The sequence below is a fragment of the Crocuta crocuta genome, unplaced genomic scaffold, assembly GCF_008692635.1.
Source record: "Crocuta crocuta isolate KB4526 unplaced genomic scaffold, BGI_CrCroc_1.0 scaffold291, whole genome shotgun sequence".
In the NCBI taxonomy this organism is placed as follows: domain Eukaryota; kingdom Metazoa; phylum Chordata; class Mammalia; order Carnivora; family Hyaenidae; genus Crocuta; species Crocuta crocuta.
This window is the reverse complement of record NW_027527977.1, coordinates 2,799,798-2,824,250: the sequence shown is the minus strand read 5'-3', so window position 1 is coordinate 2,824,250 and position 24,453 is coordinate 2,799,798. Positions and strand designations below refer to the sequence as shown.

Genomic DNA, 24,453 nt, shown 5'->3' with positions numbered 1-24,453 from the left:
GCCACACGGTGGCAGCAGGCTGCTGTGTGTCCTTGGGGGTTAGGTCTTTAGGCAGTTTTCTTCCTCAGTGACCCCAGCATTTACCAGATAAGCTTGTACAAATCAAATTCTGCCAATTTGACATAGCTAAATGGCCACGGGGGCTGGTGAGTGAAAGTCCAGGAGAACCGATCCTTTGCCTGGTATTTCTGAGCCTGAATCAAAACCTCTTCATGGAGAAGTAATACCTGGTATGTCAGACACCTCAGTATTGTGAGTCCTTGCTCATAAAGAGATCTCCTTACAGGATCCTTGTGAAAACACTTGCACTTGGATGTTTGGCTCTTAGGGTTTGCTAGTCTTTTTGCACAGGAATCCGTGGAAGGGAAGTATGACTTTATGCGCGGCCTGCATCACATGAATCGGAAGCTGCTCTGAACAGGAGATTGTGTCAGTTCTTCACGCTGTGATTGGTGAAGTTTTTCCTTCTCCCTTGCTGATGAGGGGAGTACCTTACCCTGAAACTGGAGCAGAAAATGGGGAGTTCCAGTTTCACCTTTATGATTTTGTTTGTTCGTTCGCAGATAAGTGGGATCCAAGTCCTGTCGGAAGTAACCCAGAAACCATAGTTCCACAGGAGAGGGCAGTGGTATCAGGGAGGAATCTGACATGAATTGAACACTGGCAAGGAGTCCTATATTGTGTGCTCTGCATTGGTACAGATAAAGGACTGGATGGTTAGGGATACACACACCTAATGTGTCAGTGAGAAATTTTAAAATATAATGAAGGCTACACCCAGTAAGAACTGTAGAATTGAGGGGACGATGGAGAGTATCAGGAAGGGGTGGGAGTGACCATGGGGTACTGATATGAAGAAGAGCTAGGGGCTTTTAAGGATCTCCTCAAATGATCATTTCCAGAAAGGTCCAATGTTTTGTCAGTAGAACCCTTGCTCTATATCTTATATGCCTGGAGAAACTGAGACGGAGGAGGAGAGTAGGCAGATCTAGTATTCTGTAAAAGCTGTAGAGCCAAGTTTACCTTGCTGACATGTCAGCTCTGCGAGCTAACCAAAGGGTCTGAAGGGAGAAAACCATATATTCTGCAGCCACAGTGGATGGTGATTGTGTCAGGTTCACTGTTGGGAACTCAGTCTTCACATCGGGTCTTTAAAAACATGTGTGTAGTTTCTCAACTTCTGAAAGAAGCTGGTAAGCATTTAAAGGATGTGTTCCAGCTCAGCATCTGTACGTTCCTGTTGCTGCTGCAGGAACGGCCAGGCTGCTCGTGCAGGGGGTTGACTTGTCTGCAGCTTGTTCTCCCCAAGGGTGCTGCTGTGCCACACGGCGCTGAGATTGGTGATGGCCCAGATTCACCAGGACACAGAAATACACGATTCTTTATCTACATGCTTCACTCAAAAAGAGAAGTCTGTTTACATTTAATTTTGCCATTGAAATAGTTGAAAAATGTGTGAGGCTTAGAGAAGTAAGTCCTACCTCGAAAAATTTTATGCTACCTTATTCTTGAACTCTCTTGGGGGTAAATGAAATGTCATTATGAAAAGATAGATGTCAAAAAAAACAGTTCGGTAGGAGTTGCTGGAATTGAGTCTCTCCTCTGCCATTTACCAAATAACTTAGGGTGAGTGGTGAGCTACTTGTTATTTTATCTGTAAAATGGAGATGCTCGCTGTCTCTTAGGGTGCTTGTGAGACATAACTGAGCAAGTGGTAAGTGCCCGCCAGCGTGGAAAATACTCCATGATAACTTCTGTTATTGCAAATTCCAAGTTTCACTAAAGCAAAATGATTCATTTTGATGTATTTTTAAAAACTATCGGACGCCTGAGTGGCTCAGTTGGTTGAGCGTCTGACTCTTGATTTTGGCCCAGGTCATGATCCCAGGGTCATGGGATTGAGCCCCATGCTGGGCTCCACACTGAGCGTGAAGCCTGCTTAAGATTCTCTCCTGCCCCTCTCCTGCTTGCACCTTCTCTCCCTTTCTCTAAAATACAAAACAAAGCAAAACACATGATCCTTTCATCAAAGCCATTTACACTTTCCCCCTTGTTCCTGAATTCTGTTCTCTTTCCTGCCCTTCCACTCCTTGTCCTCTGGTCAATGTGGCTTTGACTCCAAGTGCTTCTCACAGGGATGACCCTTACCTCATGCTTGTAGCAAAGGGTTGGTTCTTCAGCCTTCTCCCAAGGACTGGAATCTGCCCAGTGTAGGCAGTGTGTTCCCTCAGTCCTCAGAACAGCCCTGTGAGGTGTGGTCATTAGGAAAGAGGAAGAAGGTAATGAGAAAGGCTCATAGAAACCAAAGAATAGGTTATCCCCTTCTCATTTGTCCTGAGTTTTTGAACTATACCAGTGGTCCCCAATGATCCCAGACTTTCTGAGGCCGGGTTTCCCCCAAAGGGTTTGGTCAGTGAAGTAAGGCAGGTATGAGTCACCTGTGTGCTGGCTGCCAAAGTTACTCCATCCTGACTGAGCTGTGTGGAGTTTCTCCACCTACCCTGCCATCCTCGCTCCCCTCCCAGGAGCAGGTATCACCACTGAAGCTTTATTATAGAGTAGGGACGTGGGGAGGTGGAGTGTTGTGCACGGTTGCACAGGAAACCTCTTTAGAGAGCCCACAGTTTGCAGAAGAAATGAGCCCTGCACTGGGAAGCAAGGGTGCTGCATTCAAGTTCCTTTTCCAACCATATATGGCTGACTTAGTAGCCAGACTGGGCAAGCCACTTGCTTTGAGGGGAATGCTTGGTTTATCTCGGAAGGGAGATAGTTGAAATAGGTGATCTCTGAGGTCCCTCCTGGTAATGCCTATGATTCTTAACACACACACACACACACACACACACACACACACCCAGTGTCAGTTCTACCCACAAAACATGTTTTTAGCCCTGGCACCACTTGGAGGTGGGTCAGAATGAATCTGTTATCTTGTTAAATCCACTTTTTGAGGGTAGTGATTTTGGGGCTTCCCTTTTTTGTGGGTACAACTCGGAGATGTTTCCACTTATCTTAAGGGGTTTTGTTTAATTCCTAGAATAATTTTAGAAAAATAATTAGTGTGTTTAGCTTTATTTTAATTTGCTGAAATATAAACCTAGTTCATTGTTTTGTTTTTTAAAGTATTTATTTTGAGAGCCTGAGCAGGGGAAGGACAAAGGGGGAGAGAGAGAGAATCCATAGCAGGCTCTGCACCATCAGTGCAGAGCCCAAGGCAGGGCTCAGTCCCACCACCCTGGGATCACGTCCTGAGCCAAGATCAAGAGTTGGATGCTCAACCCACTGGGCCACCCAGGTGCCCCTAAACCTCGTTAACATTCTTTTTCAAATCTGATGCCTCAGTAATGAATGCTGATTTCTACCTGGCCCATTATTAACCAGCATGTAATCCTAGCTCATTCTCTTCAGTTTTTCCTCAAGGGAGAGAATTGAGATTTTAACTTCTTTTCCTAAACATTTTTACTATTAAACCCTGAGTATCTTTCCACAGCCTGTAGGAGGATATTAGCTTCTGCTGGGATTTACCATTCTGCTAATAGTTCTCCCAGCAGGCACTTTTGGTTGCAGACAAAGCCTTCCTACATTTAAGTATCAGCATTTAACCTTGCCATAGATAGGTCAGCTCATGCCATCTTACAGACATGTGCTGCTGTTCTATTAATTTATGTGGATAGAGTCCTGAATGAGAGCTATAATAAAGCTGGATAAAATCTCCAAAAATATAAAGTTGGAATTGAACTGTGTGCATAGTTTTATTTTTTAAAAATGTCCCTGTGACTAATAAAACATAATGGTCTGTTTGGGAAAATAGAGAACCAAAATGATTTTACCACCTCACTATAGCTATTATAATTTATCTTTGATGAACATGAAAAACCAGTTTTGAAAGTGACCCCTTGCAATATATCCAGTGGTACCAGCAAGTCAGGGATTAAGCATTTGAGATTAAGATAGGGATTTAGGGACTAAGAATGTTTTGAAACTTTAAGGTCAGAGTTCTGAAAATCCTGCAGAAGTTCAAATATGTCACATTTGACTCTAATGGATGATAAAAAAAATAAATTTAGCAAATTGCAAATTAGGATTAACATAGGAATGCTGTATAACATAGGGAAGCTGATGAAGGGTTCCAAGTTCCTTAAGCAAACTAATTCCCAAAGATAGCAACTTCATTCATTTAATGATTGGGACAGGTGAGAAGGGGTGGCCCTCCTAAAAGTGATCACTTTTATTAAAAGCTTACTATATACATGAAGCACCATGTAAATTACCTCATTAAATCTTCCCTACTGTCCTCTGGGATGAATTTTGCTCTCCCAATTTTACTGAAGAGGAAGTAGTAGGCTTAGAGAGGTCAGATGATTTGCCCAGGTCCTCATAGCTAGTAGCCAGTAGATTCCAGATTCAAATTCAGAACTATCTTGTTTGTTAACTATTGTATTCTAACCATCATACTATCTGCTGCTTTCAAAGGGCTGAGACCGCTCTAAGGAAGTGGTCACAGCTACCTCTGTGAGTGAACCTGGTATGACAATAGCCTGGGTGCCAGTGTTCAAAGATGAAATTGAAGACCTTCCATAATCGATAATGCTCTCAGCAATTTGCCCTTGGAAGCCTGTTTGGCAGTGACTGGTGTTTGCTATTTCATATTGTCTCACAAAGTTTATGCTATGGTGGGCCCTATAGTTACCAGGAATTTCTTCCTAGTAGACTCTGTCTCCTTTCCTCCCAGACTCTTGGGGTTCAGAGTCCTTTGGCTTCAGCCCTTTGTTTGAGAGATGCGGGCGGGAAGTACAGAGCCCCCTACTTCTGCCATGTTTTTCTCCCATTCAGTTACCAGGAAATTCTACTCTGGAAGCCATTTAAATTGTTTTGTACTAAAACCGCTAAAATATAATTTTTTCTTATTAAAAACAATGTTTTCATTAGGAAAATACTAGACAATAACCATAAGAAGTAAATAGGAGCACTTGTAATCTAGTCACCAGGGAAAATATACCTTCGGTTTTTTTTTCGAGATAAATCTATATGTATACCTGTATAATTGAGCATTTGTTATTATTAATTTTTCATGATTATAAATAATGTCTTGTTGCCCAATTTCTTGTACCTACTTATTTATTTCCTTAGGATGATTTCCTAGACGTGTCCATGCTGGATCAAAAATATGAACATCATTAAAGTTTTAGATATGTTTCACCAAATTACTAATTTATATCCCCATATGTGTGTGAAGGATGTCCTTTGTCTGACATCCTTGCTGATATCATCATCACCCCCACCTGTAACTTTTTTAAATTGCCAAAATTACTCTAGTTAGGATTTGAAATTAATTTTTAAGATTTCATACCATGTACTTCCCATATAATACCTTTAGTAGTGTGTCATAGACTCTATCTAAAGTTCTTTGTTGTCCTGCAAGAAAGCAGACACAGGATTAAAATACAAGAGATGGCTAATGTCTGGGAAAAGACAAGAGCCTGGAATAAGGGTCCTTACTCCGTATTTATTAAGATCAGAAGGCTTACAAATGTGATGGGTGTGCACAAAGAGACAATGAATCTGTGAACATTAACTCATGGGCATGAGGAAAAGGGGTTTTGAAGATATACATTGTTAGGGATTTGGGTCAATATAAAAAAATCCTGGTGCCAGGCAGATGGGCAGATGGTTGTTAATAGCAGACAAGAGTTGCCTTGTCTGTTTATCTTAGCTAGCTTAGGGGATAAGACAGATAGGGCAAGTAACCTCAGGGTTAACAAGGCAACTTTCTTTTGCTAATCAGCTCCAAGCCCGTATCACCCACAGGTGTCTATAGCCTTATTTACCTGTTTACCTAATTTGGTCCTTCCTGTGAAAGCAGCTTTCTGCTATAGTACTAAACAGGTGGCGTTTTCACCCTGAATACCTAATCTTGCTCACCTCATATACCTTTGTGTTGGGGCTTTTGCTCCCCCCCCCCATCTTGGAGGCTTTTGCTCCCACCCCCATCCTGGGGGCCTTGGCCCCACCCTCTCTATACTGGGCCTTTGCCTCTGCCCTCTTTAGTCTTATTACCTAATCCTATTTACCCAAACTTGGGTGTAAGCATCCTATGCTTTGTAATTTTTTTTGCCTGTTAACCCATCAGTGCAGGCTCAGGGAATTCCTAAGCTTATTCCCCACAGTAGTACTTGGAATTCAGACTTATGGAGGTGGTTTAAAAATTCTATCATTACAAACAGTAAGTGCAGACTTACTTTTATATGGAGAGCAACTTTCCATCAGTATATAATCTTTGAGAACTAGGAATGAAAAGTTGGTAGAGCAAGGCATCTTAAGAGCTGAAACCATGTGATTTTGCTTGCTCTTGTTTCCATTTATCTTGTTCACACACAGATAAATATGTGTAAGACAATGTGTAAAGGCTAAAAAGAATTCAGAATTAAAAAACAACAACAACAAAAAAGACTGGTTTTATTTCTTCTCCTCTTCAGAGAACAGGCAGTCACTCAGGTGTCCTGACTCCAGTCCTGACATCACTTGAAAGATGTTGCTCACTTTTCAAGTCTGATCCTCTGACAACCCCTCTCTCTTCCACCAGGCCCTGGGCCCCTTTGTGTCAAAATTTCTCCAGCCTTGCATGTGCATTCCTTCTCTGGTCTTGGGGTCAGAAGCCCTGGTTTGAATTTCAAACTCTGTTATTTGATAGCTGTGTGGCTTTGGACACTTGCCATGCACTCTTTAAGTCTCAGTTTCTTGTGAAATGGAGAGATTGATTCTTTTCCTCATGTGATTGTTGTAAGAGTCCAATAAAATCAAGTACATGAAAGTGCTTTGTGAGCTGTGTAGCTTTACCTCTAATGTAAGGCTATTAATATACTTGTTTTTCTTGGCAGCTCTTTGTTAAGGAGAAAAATGGCCCTGAAGGAGTTGTAGAGAAGGGCCCCTTTGTTTGAAGATGGATACTGGAGGGAGGCCTCGGACCAGCCCAGTCTGTAGGAAAGCCATCCAACCTCCATCATCAGCTGAGGAAGTTGGATCAGATTACCTCTAAAGATGTAAAGAGCTCCTGAAATCTATGATGGAGGCTGATAGCAAAAGGTAAAGAGATGTCTCCCTGCCTTAATGGCTACTGTTAAGTTAGGTGCTAACTTAACACAGAGCACAGGGGTGCTCTGGACACGTACGTTCACAGGGTGTGAGGGGTGTCATGGAATAAGAAGTCAACAGTGGTGTTCTCTGGGCCATTTGCTCAATACGAAACCTGGGTAATGGACATAAGTGTGCAATCTACAGGAAGCTTTCTCCCTAGCTTCAATAAGTGCTCTCTCGGCATGCATGGCCAAGACCTGTGTCAGAATCTGGGAATCTGGGAATCAAGAACCACAGGATCTTTGTTTTTCCCCTGAGATCCTTCCCCATCCACCTTCCTTTGATCTCCTCCTGGGTCAAATGCAGCAGAAGGAGAGGTGGTACAGCCCTGCTAACTTGTTCTCTGCTCCTATGCGCTCTGCTTTTTCTTCCCATGTGCCTTCCCCTCTTCTTTCCTTCTTCCCCACCCTTCTCCTTTGTATTCCCTTCAGTCCCTCGCCTCCACAAAGATGAACTGTTCCTTGCAGGAAACCCATTTCATCCTGTCCTATAGTGTTTCTGCCAAAATGAGAAGAGCCCCGAGATTCATTATTCTGAGTCAGTCCTATGCAGGAGTGAAAGTAACATTTCTCAGAAGTGTGGTTTCTCAGTGCTCTTTCTCTGGTCTTCCCCCCACCCCCAAGTTATTCCCTTCTTAACCTGGATCTGTATAGGAAACATACTTAGAGTTTTTAGCATTTGGATCACGTAATTGTTTTCCACAGAAAGAGTGAAAAACTCAAGAAAGGGGCAAAAGATACATTAGTGTATCCATCCACATGTGCATACTCATGCACACCCCTACTCTTAACACTGAGATTACGGGAATATTTAAGTAAAATATCAAATTTTGGGGGCGCCCGGGTGGCTCAGGGTTGGGTCTCCTACTTTGGCTCAGGTCATGATCTCATGTCTCATGGGTTTGAGCCCCGCGTTGGCCTCTGTGCTGATAAGCTCAGACCCTGTAGCCTGCTTCCAATTCTGTGTCTCCCTCTCTCTCTGCCCCTCCCCTGCTCACACTCTGTCTCTCTCTCAAAAATAAACAAACATTAAAATATCAAAAAAATTTTTTCTTTTTTGGTTTTCACAGGATCCCAACATTTGAAAAGATGTTGATAGAGGTCCAGTCCAAAGAGCCACCTGATAAACAATTGCCCATTGGAATGTCATTACCTGATGTTCATTAGCATCTTGGTGTGACCTTCTGGTGAGAGTCCAATCTCTCTCCATTTTACAAAACTTCCGAATACTTGCAAATAATATTATGTGTCTATAAGTTTTTCTCTGGTACAAAATAACCGTCTTTAATTAATAACTTTTGGAGCAGCCCATCTGATGTATTAGGAATTGAAATTAATGTAGGAAAGGAAAAATTCTCTCCTCTAACCTCCTGTACTTGGGCCCTGTAAATTAAACTGACAAAATTAGAGGGAGAAAGAGTTTATTATGCATGCATATGGAGGCCTTCATAAAAGAGATAGGAAGGACCAAAAAAGTAGATAGAGCTGGGGGCTTATATACTATTTAAACAAAGAGTGGTAAACTGCGGAAAAGTAACTACACAGAGGTTGGACTCTAGGAGAAGTAAATTGTGGGAAGGTAGATCTATGGGAGAAACTAATAAAAGATAAAAGCTATTTAGTGGGATTTGTTATACAGAATCAAGTTGGTACCTTCACCATTGATGAAAAAGAGTTGCCTCCTATGATTAAGAGTTATCCTTCTCTGCCTAATAGGGGAGAGGGAGACACCTTTATAAATGAAAATATATGTTACCTTTACAAAGGGAAATTTATGCCCTGCTTTTACATAGCGGGAAGGCAGAGAGCTTTTCCTACATATTTTATGGTGACATACTCTGGTCCACTTCATTAGCAAAAACTAGGTGGAAGAAGAAATAGACTAGTGTCAACATTAAATTAAATCAAGTGAATAAATATTCATAGAGTAGTAGCTGTGAATAGGATATTTTGCTAGGGGTGTGGGAGTGATGGGAACATAAAGCAGAAATCACAGCTGTCTCCTTGAAAGAGTTTAAGATCCAGGGAACATATTAGGAATAAACATTTGAAAACTTAAAAAGCCAAAGCATGTACACATAGATGTTCAAGAGGACCATAGAAAAGTTGTCTCTAAGTAAATGCTAAATGAAATGCCATGAGGGTAAGTTGAGCGATCAGAAGAGGGAAAGGCACAATGGGAGATGGAAAGTCAAAGGAGATGGATTTTGAGGATGAAGCTAGGAGTTTATGGAGAACCTCAATGAGCAGCAAGAATTGAAGGGGTCACTCCAGGGGAAAGAAACTGGCCCAGAGAGAGAAGGGCTCAAATACAAAAACACTTTGTGGATCAGAAGCTGAAAAACAAGGTTCCCTTACATGGCAAGTTTGAGAAGGTGACTTTGTTTCATGAACGAGGCTGGGGCCACACACCAGATTTGGGCCAAAGTCTCAGGAACTGGCAACGTAATCGAGAGGCAAGTAGGGAGTGCAATGTCATGTTTCTGGGGTCAGACTTGCCATCCCAGGTTACCACTCCAGAACTTTGCTGGTTGTCAGTATGACGACAGTGGGGAAGTCCAGGAGCAAACATTTCTGATCCCTAGTTCCTGTATGACCCTGGTAGAAACAAGCTGAGGAGAAATTTTAGTGAGAGGAAGCTAGGAAAAATCGACAGCATTCGAAAGACACTCACTCGGGCTTTCCCCAGTCACCGGCACTCAGATCTTCTGTTGACTAATTCCATCCATCTCAATGCAGGAAATCAGCTTGGCTGCTGAGTAAGTGAAAGTCTGCACGAAACCTGAGTTGCCGGCAGCAAGTCTGTGGGTACCTTGGTTAGGCCACCCTGAAGTAGCTGCTACTGAATTGTGACATGGAACCACCTCACTGTCCTATCTCTTCATCCTGGCCTCACTGAGGGTTCTTAGATAAGAGGGAGTGCAACTTTGAGATTTAAGGCTCAAGTGTTCTTATTCCGATCACTCTTCTAGGGTACTTGACTCACCATTTCTGTTTCAGACAATGTAATGTGTTTAGCGAACTCCACTATAATTTTACGGGAAGTCTCGCACTTTTTAAATGTTCCATAAAACACTGTATCCTGGACTTTTATGTGATGTAAATTCTGTGAAAATGCAGAGTGTGATTCAATAGGTTTGGGGTGGGGGACTGAGATTCTACTTTTTTTTTTTTTGACATATATTTTCAGGTACTTTTCTATGAGTGTACATTTACACGTATATACATATACATACATGCATATACATAGTGTGCATGTATCTGTACAGAGTAAGGTCATGCGGTATGTGAACTGTGTCTTGATATTTTCAACAAATGTTACAACAGACATATTTTTAAATCTTAAATTTTCTGGGAAAGCAGTTTCTAATGGCTACAAAGATTCTGTCATTAGGCATACTGACATTTACTTAACCGTTACTCTATGTTGGAAATCTAGGTCATTTTCAATTTTTCCCTCTAAGCATCGTTATGTGTGGATATTTGAGTGTGTCTGTTTCTTTAGAACAATTCCCAAGGGCGGAACTTTTTTTTAGGTTTTTGTTGCATTTTATTACATGACCTACACAAAATTGTACCAATACCGAAACACTCCTGCCTGTCACACCTGAAAGTGTCCCCTTTCCCTATTCTATTAATATTGTATATTTAAAAATCCATACCAATTTGAGAGGTTAGATATGGCATCTTATTATGATTTGCAGTACTTTGATTACTCTTAAGTTAAACTATTTTTTCATGTACTATCTATTTTAGTTTTTTTAGTGTACACTGTTTTCTTTTTTCTTGTTTAATTGAGATATAATTGATATATAACAATATATTTGTTTCAAGTGTAAAATGATTTGATATTTGTATCTATTGCAAAGTGATTACCACAAGTAAGTCTGGTTAATATCTGTCAACCAACCAAGACTCTAGCTTTTTAACAAGTTCCCAGGGGCTAGCGAGCTGGCTGCTGCTGGTCCCAAGATCAAACTCTGCAGCAAGGCCCTCCTGGATGGTGGGGACATGGGGACAGTGCTTACTTTCTTACTACGCTTTTGCTTGCTCCACTCTTGCTGCCTCTGTTCCCGTGACTGCTATATTCTCTCTTCGTATCTCTTTGCAGCTATGTAGATAGTAGGACTATTTTGTATGTAACAAATTTTAGGTGTGGAATTAATGGAAGAGAATTAAAGCACAGTGTAGACATGGAAGCTATTTGAAGATGAGGCTCATGATTCTATAAAGTTTCCCTGCTATGTCAGCCACCACACTTTCTTACTGGCATCCCTCCATTTCTCTTCCCTCCAGGGATAACTCAAATTCCTATTATTTCTATTGGTAGTGATTTCCCTCGTTGTTTCTGTTTTGGAAGAATAGCATTTTCCTCTCTGTGTTTACCCTGGATAGAAATAGGCTCTATCATTGTACTTCCCCAAAGGCCCATGGTCAGTTCTCTCCAAAACAGAAGTGCCGTCTGGTCTGACATAAAATTCATGGCACTCCTGGGTGGAGGAAACTGTCATGGTATTTTTCTTGGTTTTTATGGACAGCACTTTTATTTTTCTTCTGACCCATGTTAGGTACCCAGTACAGTGGCACAGGGTGGGCATTTAATAAATGGTGTTTTTGTTAACAAGGAGATAAAAACTCTGGTGCAAAAAGCCTCCACAGTGTAGCAAATAGACTCAGAATTGAGGGATTGGTTCCTCATTTAATCTGGAACTTTCTGCAGTGACCTCAACCTTGTTTCACCCAGGATTCTCACACAGCACCCTGGAGAAACTCATTTCCCACGTCTTTCCCTTCCCTCTACTTCTCTTCTTTGTCAGGTTTTGTTTCCAGTCCCCTTCTTTCACTCTTCACTGCAACTCTTCACAGAGATTCACTTTTTCGTCAGATGATCAGGAATTGTACTCTTTTTTAGATAGACATATTGACACATAGAGAAAGAGAGAGAGGGACTTGAGACAGTTACAGAGAGAAGGGAAAGGAGGGTTTCCATGTTTTTTATCTTTTGTGGACTTAAGCCCACATAATTCCCATGCCCACAAACCCCGGCACAGTATTTTCATCTGACAAATGATCATTATAATAAACTCTTTATAGTGTTTAAACCTAGGTAAACACTTAGGTTGTTTTGTTCCTGACAATCTTTCCACAGTGAAAATATGTTAAACTTAAAGGGGGGTTCGTTGCTATGGAATGTGATCTTATGGAGATTCTAGAAAGCACATAATACATGTGAATATTACTTTCAACAAAATAGGTAACACTGAATTAATAGGCACAAAGAATCCTGGAACTGAAAATAATAACCTTCTTCATTGAAAGAGGGAAAAAAGAATTGTGGAGTTTGTGGAATCTGTAGCTTTACAGTAACAGATGCTATCAGGTCACCACATGGTTTTCTTCAATAGAGGATAGAGAGGTAAGGTTCTAAAAGTCCATGTCCCATTGACTTTCTAAATGATCTAGGGACTAAGATGGCAAAATAAATCATGTATTTGATTAGTTTAATAGCTTGAGCAGAGGAAGATAAGGAGAAGAGCTGCAAGAAACTTAAAGGTTGAGGTTGACAATAAAAGCCATAATACTTTGAGGCAATTCTGACCCAGTGATCTTAACCTTCAGAAAGGTCTGACTCTAACATAAGTAAGTGCTTCAGGAAAATTAGAAGTGTTTCAGTGTCATTTGGAGATAAGACTGGATGAAAGTAAGTTATATACCAATAGCTTATATTTAGTGAATGAGATAATGAGTGACAGCCTCAGTTTATTTTTTGCATTTAATTCCTTGTTAATAGTCTTTAGATCATTGTATAACTGGCTATTTTGATATGGAGTCAGAAGTCTGATAAAAAAATGAAAATCAACAGAAAAGCCTGTAAAATTATTTAATGTTTCGGTCCATCAGTTAAGATGGGGGTAAGACACTTCCATTTGCAAAGAGAGAGAATGGGAGCCACACAGTAGTTCTGGTCTGGAGAATCCTTGAAATCCTGCTTGGTTGACATTGTGGAGGTCCCATAGCCAGTGCATGTGGGATGTTCTTTGATTGGACCCTGATTCTATTTTTTGAGAGGGGATCACCTCGTCCCAAGTGTGTATTGTGGTCCTTGGCTCCACCTCCTGGGAGTTTTCTCCCCCCAGTAATCTACCCACATCTGAAAGAGTGTTGGCAAATATACCTTCCTTAGGGTCTTTGTGCTCCTAGATGGTTACCGGGCTGAGAGTTGATTTGTGATTAACTTTGAGAACTCTCTCAAAAATTTAGTAAACTTTCATCTAAGTTGGTTCTTTTTTGTGGCATAATTCCCAAAACATCTCTATGTCTTTGCTTTTTCATTCCTGTAAGTTTCCCTCTCTTGATTTAATGGTAGAGTACTAGAACTACACCCTTACGTTCTTTATTCTGAGTCCTTTTATCCAATTAAAAGCATTTACTAGATGCTTCATTTTGATTCTTGCCTGTAGGAAGTCTATTTGACAGGTTTGACATTTATCTCTTAAAGACTTTTTTCAATCTTATCTTTTGCCTTTGGGGGGGATAGAGATATTTGGGGGGGTTTTGTTTTTTGTTTTTCTGAATTTCTGGACTCTTCATTTTCTTTTATTTTGTTTGCAAACTCACCAACTCTTTCTTATATTACCTTGCCAAATGCAGAGAGTAGCATCTAACATACAATAACATTCTGTTTTCTCATCTCTTCCTTTAGAGCTCTTATTGTACCTCTAGGTTATTGCAGGCAATTTTACCAAATGTTTTGCCATTGCATAATGTGGTCATCATTTATCTAGCCTACAATTTCCTTGTCATTTCAGCGTCCTGCCTGACCGTTAGAGATCATGCTACTATTTTAGCTTGTTGCTGCAATAGCTCCTCACTTCTAGGCATCAATTTCCATATCCACATGTATCCTGTTAGGTTATGACAGCTTATCTTGCTCAGATTCAGCTTTTTTGAGGATAAAATCTGTCCAAGGTTGGATTTGTAAAGCTAAATGTGTACATTTAACTATCAGGATCCTCAACAATCTTGTTATTATCTTATCGGTTAATATGTGTGTATTTGCTTTCTTTCTATAACTAGATTTTAAACTCATTAAGGTAGAGACTGTAATAGTACTCTCTATTTCCTATATAAGAGTAACCCCAACAGACATGTAGCATGGCTTCCAGCACATGGTAGGACATAAAAAAGTCTTGCTAACTTGGATGTTTGACCAGCTCTAATATTTTACCACACGTGAGCTGTGTCTCATTCTTGGAACTATGATATCTTCTGTTATCTCTTTCTGTGGGTTCTTGGACTTGTGTGTAGAGTGTACTGGCTGTCAGTGAATTGAATGACGGCTCCACTTGTATTACTAAAACTCCTAATGGTGGTAACAACTTGGGTCATGGGTGGTACAGGGGCAGTGAAGGACTTCCACCGTAATCAGCTTTGTGTTCATCATATGTTCCTTATTGTGGCCCCAGTATTTGCACATAATTTACAGTGTAAGAAGTACTTAATAAAAGTTAGGTGAAATAATGATCTGGATCTGTTGATTGAGTTTGAACTTGGTGATAGCTGGTTACTAGTTTGACATCCTGATGAGTTATATATTTTTACCTTGATGAGGGAAAACTTTGTGACTGCTGGATGTAAGAGGTCAGTTTCCTTCTTATAGCAAGGGCCATTTAATTCTCCGCAGTGCAGCAAGTCCTCTTGAATTGAACCAGGCACTCTTAATTAAAAGTGATTTACTTGTTCCTTCTTTCAAGAGAGCTGGTGTAGCCTTCTGTGCAGTGAGGTATGGCTCTGAATGGAGAAGAGACCACTGAAGAAACTAAGTGGTTTGACCCACTTGATTTAATATGCTCTTAAAGGTCTATTGTATATATTGCTTTGGTAGCATGACTGATAATTAACAAATTTGAAAACATGGCTCTTGATTTATATGCTTGCTTTATTGAGTATGTAGAAGGATATGTCTGGCATGACCTTGGAAATTCCCTACGCAGTGGGATTAGGGGCTTCAGGATGGCTGGAAGGGAGTGACTAGGGGACTTGTCTTGAATTTGTATATGCATAGAAAATATAGTGTTTTAATTTAGTTCTTATATATGAGGGGTGTATATTTAGAGAAGAGGGCTGATAGAGATTATTGGGGAGGGGAGACTAAAGTTACTCTAAGTCCATGAAGACCTCAGAAACATACACACAAGTATGAGACAGACTAAATATGAACACAGAGGTAATGAGGAAGGGGATGATGCCCGAGAGGATGATTCAAGGAAGTCTTCTTATAGGAGTTAAACTTCTGATTCTTCCAGAGGAGAGGTGTAGAGAAGAATCCAGAGGTAGGGGGAGGAGAAATATGGATGAAAGGCTCATGATCACAGAAGAATTTTGATTGGTCTTGGAGGGGCTTCCAGTGAACCTAAGAGTTGCTTCCTTTTCATTTCCTTCATTTAAAGAAAATGGAGTAAAGTTGTTCAAACAGGTTGTGATAGAGGAAAATGACTTAGAGGAAAATGCTAGAATGTGCCTTCCTTTTTAAAAAGAGCATATGTAGTTTTACCTGGTCTTACTGGAGATTAAAAAAAAAAAATAAGTTACTGCTACTTCAGATATGTCCATGTATTCCTAGGATACAATAACTGATGTATAATATGTACTTAATAAATGTTTGGTGACTTGAACAAAACTGAGAAAACTTAACTTTCCGTAGGTCATCTGAAATTATCTTAGAGCATTTAAAGGCTTTACTTGCTAATTCATTTTTGTTAAAATAAAAAAAAAAAAAAACCCTTAATCAGAGTTGGCCAAGATAATGGTCATTATATGTAATGTGAAAATGATTATTTATTATGCATCAATAGGATTTTAAGCATGGGGTTAAAACAGAATTTGTTCAGGGAATCTATGAAACTGCCTGGGGAAATAATTCTGAATCTCTCACTGATGTCATTAATTTCTTTGGTTTTGTTTTCCCGCTCAAAAATGGAGCTAAAAATAGTCCCCTTATTTAATACCAAGGATCCTCTAAGGATGATATACCTCACACTTAAATCATGGTTCATATCGTATGATGGAAAGTAGAACATATGGTACGTGACAAGAGTCATTAGCCATTTGTGGAAGAACATAAAAGATCACGACAGCAATTTGTAATTTGGTTCATCTCTGGAGTAAATTAGTTAAGAATTTTATTGTAATTTGAGGCCAATGGGGGTGGAAGAAAAGGAAGATTTGGTCCTTTTTTCGTCATCCTCTTTTAGGGTCCCTCTCTGATTCCCCTTCAGGAAGTGGAATAGAGAAAAAAAACTACATTCGTCAGTAATTCTGGGGTAACCACAACTTAGTAAGCAGGTCAATCGAAATAAGGACAGTGATTGCTATAAAACCGACAGGTGCTCTCACTGACACAGCACAGGCATACACGGGGCGACACACACACACACAGGAAGAGTTTACTACACAAAGCAGGCAACCAGAGCAAAATGACAAAGACCATCCTGTGCAACATAGCCATGGTGAGTAAAAATAATTTCTGTTTGGTAGCAGACAGCCCTGGGATTTCAGGATGGAAGATTTCTAAGGAATTGGGCTTGATTGGGATCTTTATTGGTATCCTTTCTTAGAAGCTAAACTGACTTTAATTTTGATTCTGGTCTGGTGGAGAAAAAGAAAAAAATAACTAGAAGTTATAATGGGGTGTAAAACAGAGCTTCTTATGTGGTAGCTTTCGCATAGGTCATTGCTGGCTTGCTCACTCTTGGTGTCACAGACAACTGAACATGATCACTCCTGTGGCCACCACCATTACAGAGTTAGGTTAGTCTAAAACTCTTTCTTATCTCATGGTGAGGACTTCCAGCCTTTTAGGATGTGTGCACATGTATTTTAGCCAAGGATAGTGAGATTACAAGAGGTTTAATGATTCCCCTAAGACTACAAGTAGACAAAGAGTGCCCAGGATGAAAGAAGTGGAGCCACCCAGTGTTGAACTTTGGATAGCTCCCATTGGCCTTGTCTCAGATAGCTGATTATTTTTGCCTTGTCTCATTCCTCATGGAGGAGAAAGAGAGATGTTAGTATGATGGAAAGGCTAACTCTTTTGGCTCTAGAATCTTGCCTGACATTAGATAGGTAAAGGCTGGGAAGAATATAATTTAGAGGAGCTTGAAAACAGGGCTTGGGAAATTATTCACCATATTATTGGCATAAATAATCCCTCTTTTTTTTTTCTCCTTTTACAAGCCATGTAATTGAAAAGAGCTTGGATTTCATAAAAGGTCATAGCATATGGTGATGATAATACTATATTTAAGTATTTTAGAGATGATCAGAAATGCAGCAAAGTGTAACGATTAGGGAACACATAGGCTTTGGGATTAGTCCTAGCGCCACTATTTACTAAATGTAGGATTTGGGGTCAATTACTTAGCTGCTCTGTGCCTAATTATTCCCCTTATCTGTAAAGGGGAATAATAATGGCATCTCCCTCATAGGTTTTTTGGGGGAGGATTAATTAGTATCATAGAGAATAACTAAATCTTTACTCTGAAAAGGCTTAGTTTTTAGTTAAATTGGTCATTTTAATATAACAACCATAAGGATAGAGAAAGCATTCAATGTGTTAAATATTATTTTTATCTCTGAGACTCTTGTCAACCCAGGGAAGTAGATTGGGTTTAGTTTCCCCATTATACAGATGAAAAAAAAAAGGCTCAACTAAGTCTAGTGATTTAACATCACTGGGTACCGTACACATAAGAACTAGGACATGAATCTAGGTTTACTGGTTTCAAGTACAGTATGCCTTTCCTTGAATGGTTCAGAGGCAAGATTTCTAAATTCAAAGCCCTTATGTCTAAAAAAAATCTATCAGATAATTTTGTGCTCCAAAGCCATTTCTATTTCTGGTTTGGAGTAATCTGTTGGATCATTTGCAAGAAACATGATGATGCAAGGAGCATTAGAATAGGATCAGGGGGCACCTGGGTGGCTCAGTCAGTTAAGCGTCCGACTTCAGATCAGGTCATGATCTTGCGGTCTGTGAGTTCCTGCCCTGCATCGGGCTCTGTGCTGACAGCTAGGAACCTGGAGCCTGTATCAGATTCTATGTCTCCCTCTCTCTCTGTCCCTCCCCACTCACACTTTGTTTCTGTCTCTGAAAAATGAATAGACCTTAAAAAAAAAAAAAGAATAGGATTAGAAGCTGGGAGGTACAGACAGGTAGGGCATCCTCAGTAAGTAGTTGAGGCAAATTCTTGTGGGCTTAGGAACTGCCAGGCTCTGGAACACATTCCTACGCAGGGGTGAGCATACATTACAGATCAGTTCAGGAGACAAATACTCAGAGGCACCTGGGTGGCTCAGTCAGTTAAGTGTTCGACTTTGGCTCAGGTCATGATCTCACTGTTTATGAGTTTAAGCCCCGAATCGGGCTCTGTGCTGACAGCTCAGAGCCTAGAGCCTGCTTTGGATTGTGTCTCCCTCTCTCTCTGCCCCTCCAATGCTTGTGCTCTGTCTCTCTATTTCTCTCAGAAACAAGCATACTTTAAAAAATTGAAAAAAAAAAGAAAAAAAAGGAAACAAATACTCAGTCTCAGGTGAGCACACTGTGGAGTCCGGCTGTCAGTGTTCTGATACTGCCCACCTTCACTGGTGCCTTCTCTTGCTCTGTTCCTACTGTACAGAATAGGAGTGATGTCTATTTGTATGTCTGCCTCATAGGTAGCCTATAAGAATTCAATCTCTAAGACACGCTCTGAACCTCTCAGAGAACAGGTGTTGTATATGTCATTTTCTTAAGAATCAGCAAGGGCCATATCAGAGCCCCTGCTCTGTAGTGCATAACCACTAAAATCTACAGTTTCAGATCAAAAGCTTTGAGGAGCAAACTAGAGTGATTTGCAGGCATTATCTGATTTCCTATGTGACCTACAATGCTCATGCAATTCTGACACAGCTGTTTACATTGCTTAAAATGTTTGGTTCCTCTTGGGAGGCAAAGCTAAGGCTAGATCACCACGAATGGCTTTATATTGATGATAATGATGAACTTTAACAGCAATAGTACTGACCACTGACACCTAGGGTTGAGTCCCCTAACTGACACCAACAAGCTGGTGAACTCAACCAAGTTGTTTGTTTTTTTTCAGGCATGACTCTTACCAGTGTCATTGGGATAATTAATACTGGCTCTGCCTACCTTGTGAGATGGTTTTGAGAATCCAGTATTCAGAGATGTGAAAGTGTATTCTAAAATATTCCAATAACATAAGCAAATATAATGATTTGTTAGAAGCATGGAAATTATTGCTGAATCATATAACCATAAGATACAGTTACTTTAAAGCTTTGATAATGAAAGCGAGAAGTGACTCAGTGAATATGATACTGAAGATAAAAGATGAAAACACACAGGAGGAATTTTCTTAAGAAACCTAAGGAAGTAGGAGTGCCTGGGTAGCTCAGTCAATTAAATGTCTGACACTTGATTTCACGGTTGTGAGATCAAAACCCAAGTTGGATTCTTTGCTGGGCATGAAGCCTGCTTAAGAATCTCTCTGTTCCTCTCCCTCCACCCCTCCCTGGCTTGCAAGTGTGTTCTCTCTCTCTCTCTCTCTCTCTCTCAAAAAAGAAAAAAAAAAACTTAAAAAAGTAATTGGTAGGCTTGGGAAGTTACCAAAGAACTCTCTGGTCTACATGGGTATCCTTTAACTTTTTAAAGTTTATTTCATAGCAGTAAACAGAAGATTCATGAGGGCAAATTCCACATATTTCCTGTTCATTGTGTGTCATCAGCACAATGTCTACTTAATAACCACCTGTGTTCAATACTTACCACATACTGGCAGTGCTTTTCATGCCTTATATGGGTCATATCATTTGATCTTTACATTTTCTGGTGGACAAAATTGAATCGCAGCTAATCAGAGTCCTGAAACTGAGTTATGGACCCAGGACATCTGACCCCAGAGCATGTATCTTGAGTTCCCACACTATAGAGTTGAGAAAGAGTTGCTGAATGAGTGAATGATTGTAGTAGATGAAAGTAGACAACTACTTGGGGTTATCTGGGTCAATCTTACTTTCAACTTCTTTTTAGTGTCACCTGCCTTCATACAGCAAGTTGACACCATGACCTGTTTATTCTTGTTATTTCTTGCCTCCAGCATCTGTAAAATATAAAAAGAAGGTCCTTTAAATGGACATGTCTAATCACCTCCCCTACCTTAACCCATGGAAAATGTGAGTCTGATCAACATTGAGCCCAGAGAATGAAAGCAACTCAGCTTTAGCTCTTGTTCTGCATTATGTTGAGAGTTGGCAGTGGGTCTTGTCCATCCAGTAAGGGTCGGGGGTGATTGTAGGGTAAGCAGAGCATGGTTGTGACAAAAGGAAGCTGGAGAGATTTTTAGCTCTTCTTTTAATTAGGTCTTCACAGAGCACTTTCTTTGTGTATTCCTGTAATACCTGATAAACTGATACTTCAATGTAAGTAGGAAAAATATATGTTTCAGAGCTAAAGACAAATAGTTTCCATATTCTTTGTTGTTGTGCATCATTAGTGGCTCTGCTTCTTTCAATTAACATGGATAATTGGAACTTTACTATGGTTGGTTTTGCAAAGTGTTTTTCTTAGTGCTTTGAGTTTAAATATACTGTTAATTTAACTGTATTGTTTTGTTTGTTTCATTCATCCAGAAAATATTTGTAGAATACCTGTTCTAGGACACATTCTCCTGCAGGAACTTACAATCCAATAGATGTATATCTGACATGAACACAGAGGGCACATTTCCAGACAATAAAGAAATGACACTTGAATGCTAGATGGCAAGTGCTTTATGATTGAAGGAAAAACGAACAATCATATCTAATTGAGTAACTTTAGAGACTTCCTGGAGAAGGCCAACTCTAAGTGGGACCTTGATGGAAGAGTAGGGTTTGGACAGATAGAGGTGGAGCAGTGTATTCCAGGTGGAGAGATGGCTGGGAAGAGGGGTTTTGTGGAAAATTCATGAAATACAAGGTTGGAAATAAAAATGAGAGCTATCATTTATTAATCCTTTATTTAGAACATTAGATTTAATCTTGTGAATATTATTATGAAGGGAGTGTTATAACCCACTTGGAAAGAAGAGAAACCAGAGATACAGTGATGAGATTTAAACCCAGTCCCAGATCCCGATAACCTTTCTGCCCCACTGCTGAGGAGCTCTCGGACTGCTGGAGGCTCAATCACCAGACTAATGCGTATATACTCAGTTTGGCACCCTGATATCTTCATGTATGACTATTCCCATTTCCAGGTGAGGATCTGAGGTTCAGAGAGAAGTCTGGTCCCCTAAAAGGCTGGGCATGCTGAGTTCAGCTAGAGCATGGGAGCAAGCGACACCAGCGTTCCGAACCCACTCAACTTTCTCTATTTTGCAGGTTAAGTCCCTGCTGCTGTTGATGTTGGGGCTCACCCTCCTGAAGGAGGTGGCAGCTCGGAAAAACCCCAAAGCAGGGGATACAGCCCTGTGCCCTCCCCTGGAAGATAACAGCGTGAGGGTCGACATTCGCATCCTCAGGCAAAACCAGGGGGGTATTTCCGTCGCAAATGATTTCCAGAACCGCTCCAGTTCCCCCTGGGATTACAAGTAAGTGCAAATGAGACTGCTCTTCATGTTCTTTTGAAAAATATGTTTATTTGTTCTAATCATAAAGTAGAGAATTTAGAAAATATAGGGGGAAAAAGTCCTAGTATTTGCCCTTAAAAACAGAAATCCAACTTTGCCTGGGAGCTCACAGTTTGCTGTTCATGCTAGGTCCTCCTGTGTGGTCAGAGGTCTTGCTGTTTTGCTTCTAATTTTCTATTGACTCTCTGCCTTTGGGTGCTCCATGCAGCCCTAGGTTGATGTTTACAAACTTTCCATATTGAGAGAGGGGGCTCTTTAAAGCAGCCTACATAATGATCTTTGAATCTGACTAAGTGGGAACCAGAAAAATCAGTTTGGAGTGATCCACTCAGATTAGACATCAGCCTGCAAGGAATGGTGAGGAGGTCAGAGTGGACAAGAGAGGCCAGTTTGGGGAAGGGGACGTAGTTTGGGGATGGGATGTTCAAGGTACCGTCCTGTGGTTGCTGTCTGATGTGCTGGATCTTGGAATACCACGGCCTCATCTATGCTCCAAATACAAGTATGAAAACAGATTCCAGGAGCAATTAGAAGGGCTTCTGGAGCTGTCCAAATTGCTTCCTGTAGGAAGGGAGCGTGTCTGGTGGCAAGTTGGCTGGCGTGGCTTTGCTGCCTTTGTGTTCCCTGGCAGAACGGGTATTCAGGGAGAAACTGAGAGCATGTGGTGCATTCACAGACCTCCGGGGCTTTGGTTTTCCTTTCCAAGCAGCAGGCTTTGTAGACTGTATATCAGGAGACCTACTAGCGATGTTCCATATCTAGACAAAGGATGAATAATAATTATAACATTGCAATGAAAAATGAAAGATCTGACATTTATTGAATGCCAATATTTCAGCGTAGCGTTTTGTGTGCAGTTGTATCACTGAATATTCTCAACCATTCCGTGGAAGAGACCTGTGAGAATTTCCATTTTAGAGTGGAGGAAACAGCCTTCGGCAGTCACAACAGCTGCCGGAGGGCAGTGTATGAACCCAGGCCCTCTGGCCACCGCCCTGGGTCTCTGAGAAATGCCTCCCTGCAGGCGAGCACCTAGAGGCCCTGGGCTCTCACATATGTCCGTCCCCCTTTCCCTCGTCTCACCACTTGCTCCGTCCGCCCCTCCTGCAGCGTCACCCGGGACCCGAACCGGTTCCCCTCGGAGATCGTGGAGGCCCAGTGCAGGCACTCAGGCTGCATCAACGCCGAGGGGCAGGAAGACAGCTCCATGAATTCCGTTCCCATCCAGCAGGAGTTCCTGGTCCTGCGGAGGGAGCCCCAGGGCTGCTCGCGCTCCTTCCGGCTGGAGAAGGTGCGGGTGACCGTGGGCTGCACCTGTGTCACCCCCATCGTCCGCTACGTGAGCGCCTGAACGGCGTTGGGCTGAAGAAGCTGGGAGACGCCGTTCCTTACCCAGCGCTCTGCAGCCAGTCCTGTGCGGCCCCGGTTTTCTCCACTTCATAGGCCTCTCGATAAGACCTGCGCAGAATTCTCAAAGCTCTGTAGTAGATCTAGTGTTACATTTCTGGGGCGCCTCCAAATCATAGCATAGTCCATAGCTGTTCCCCTGCCCCAAGCCCCTGAAAACGGACGGAGGAGAATGAAGGCGCCCGTGGCCTGCTCGTTTATGCGCCGCGATGACTACTTCCTAGCCATGCCGCCACGTGTCATGGTGCCATTCCCCGGGAACTCTGTTGGTAAAATGGGGCTCTGTGCCATGTGGATGAAAATGTAGAAAACACAACCACAATGTAAGAATGTGTGGGAGGGGCTGTGCAGGGTGGGCTGGGGTGGGAAGGATGGGGCTAAGGATCTAGCACCTATGTTTATTAAGCATTTGTTAAACACAGACGTTGGCCTGATACTTATATTTGTAAGGAAACTGTTTATATATTTATAATATATTGGTTATATAAAATTTTAGGAGAAAAATGAACATGTCAAGTACTAATATAATAAAGTATTAATGATTGCAAAACAGTTCGGTGTTTGTTTCCAGCCTTGACTTATACTCACAGAGCTTGTAGCCCTAAAGATTTTGAAATTCTATATACTTGTCATTTGTTTCCACATTTTCTTATCAGTTTTTCATCAGAGGGCTACTGTTAGAGTTATTATTAGTGTGTGTGTGTCTATGTGTGTGTGTTGGGGACTTGTTTTTTCAGCGATATTGAAATATGGGTGACAAATAATTATATAAGTTTATTGTGTGTAGCATGATGACTTGTCTATTTCTCTCTATATAGAGAATGGATTACCACAGCAAGGTAGTCAACACATCCATCACCTCACATAAGTTACCTCTGTGTGTGTATGTTTGTGGAGAACATTTAAGATCTCTCAGCAAATGGCAAGCATACAATACAGTACTGGTAATATAGTCACCACACTATACATTAAATTCCCCAGAATGTATTCATCTTATAAATAAGTTTGTACCCTTTGTCCAACATCTTCTCATTTCTCTGCCCCCACCCCTCAGCTTCTGGCAACTACAGTTCTACTCTCTGTTTCTATGAGTTGGAGAGTTATTTTATTATTAAGGGTACTTGAGGGTTACATGGAGAGTTGAGGAAAATGGTGTTAATAGAACTGAGTTCCTTTGGTAACTACTGCTCCATCTTTCTGGCTACATTATTTTACAAAGGAAACATTTCATGGCCACGGTG

General features: G+C 41.1%; 1 protein-coding gene across 1 annotated transcript; it reads left to right on the top strand.

Annotated features, from left to right (window-relative positions):
• The first annotated feature begins 130 nt into the window (after positions 1-130).
• On the top strand, positions 131-23,520 carry IL17F (interleukin 17F). The gene is made up of 4 exons (XM_077752876.1): positions 131-146; positions 564-628; positions 21,558-21,766; positions 22,916-23,520. Exons 1-4 carry the CDS (start codon positions 131-133, stop codon positions 23,154-23,156), a joined length of 531 nt encoding a protein of 176 aa, XP_077609002.1. The 3' UTR covers positions 23,157-23,520.
• The last annotated feature ends 933 nt before the right edge of the window (positions 23,521-24,453 follow it).

Bases quoted from the DNA above. Each gene is read 5' to 3' on its own strand.
- IL17F (XM_077752876.1), top strand. The intron at 629-21,557 runs GTATCAGGGAGG...TCTATTTTGCAG, and splicing joins TTCCACAGGAGAGGGCAGTG to GTTAAGTCCCTGCTGCTGTT. The intron at 21,767-22,915 runs GTAAGTGCAAAT...CCCCTCCTGCAG, and splicing joins AGTTCCCCCTGGGATTACAA to CGTCACCCGGGACCCGAACC.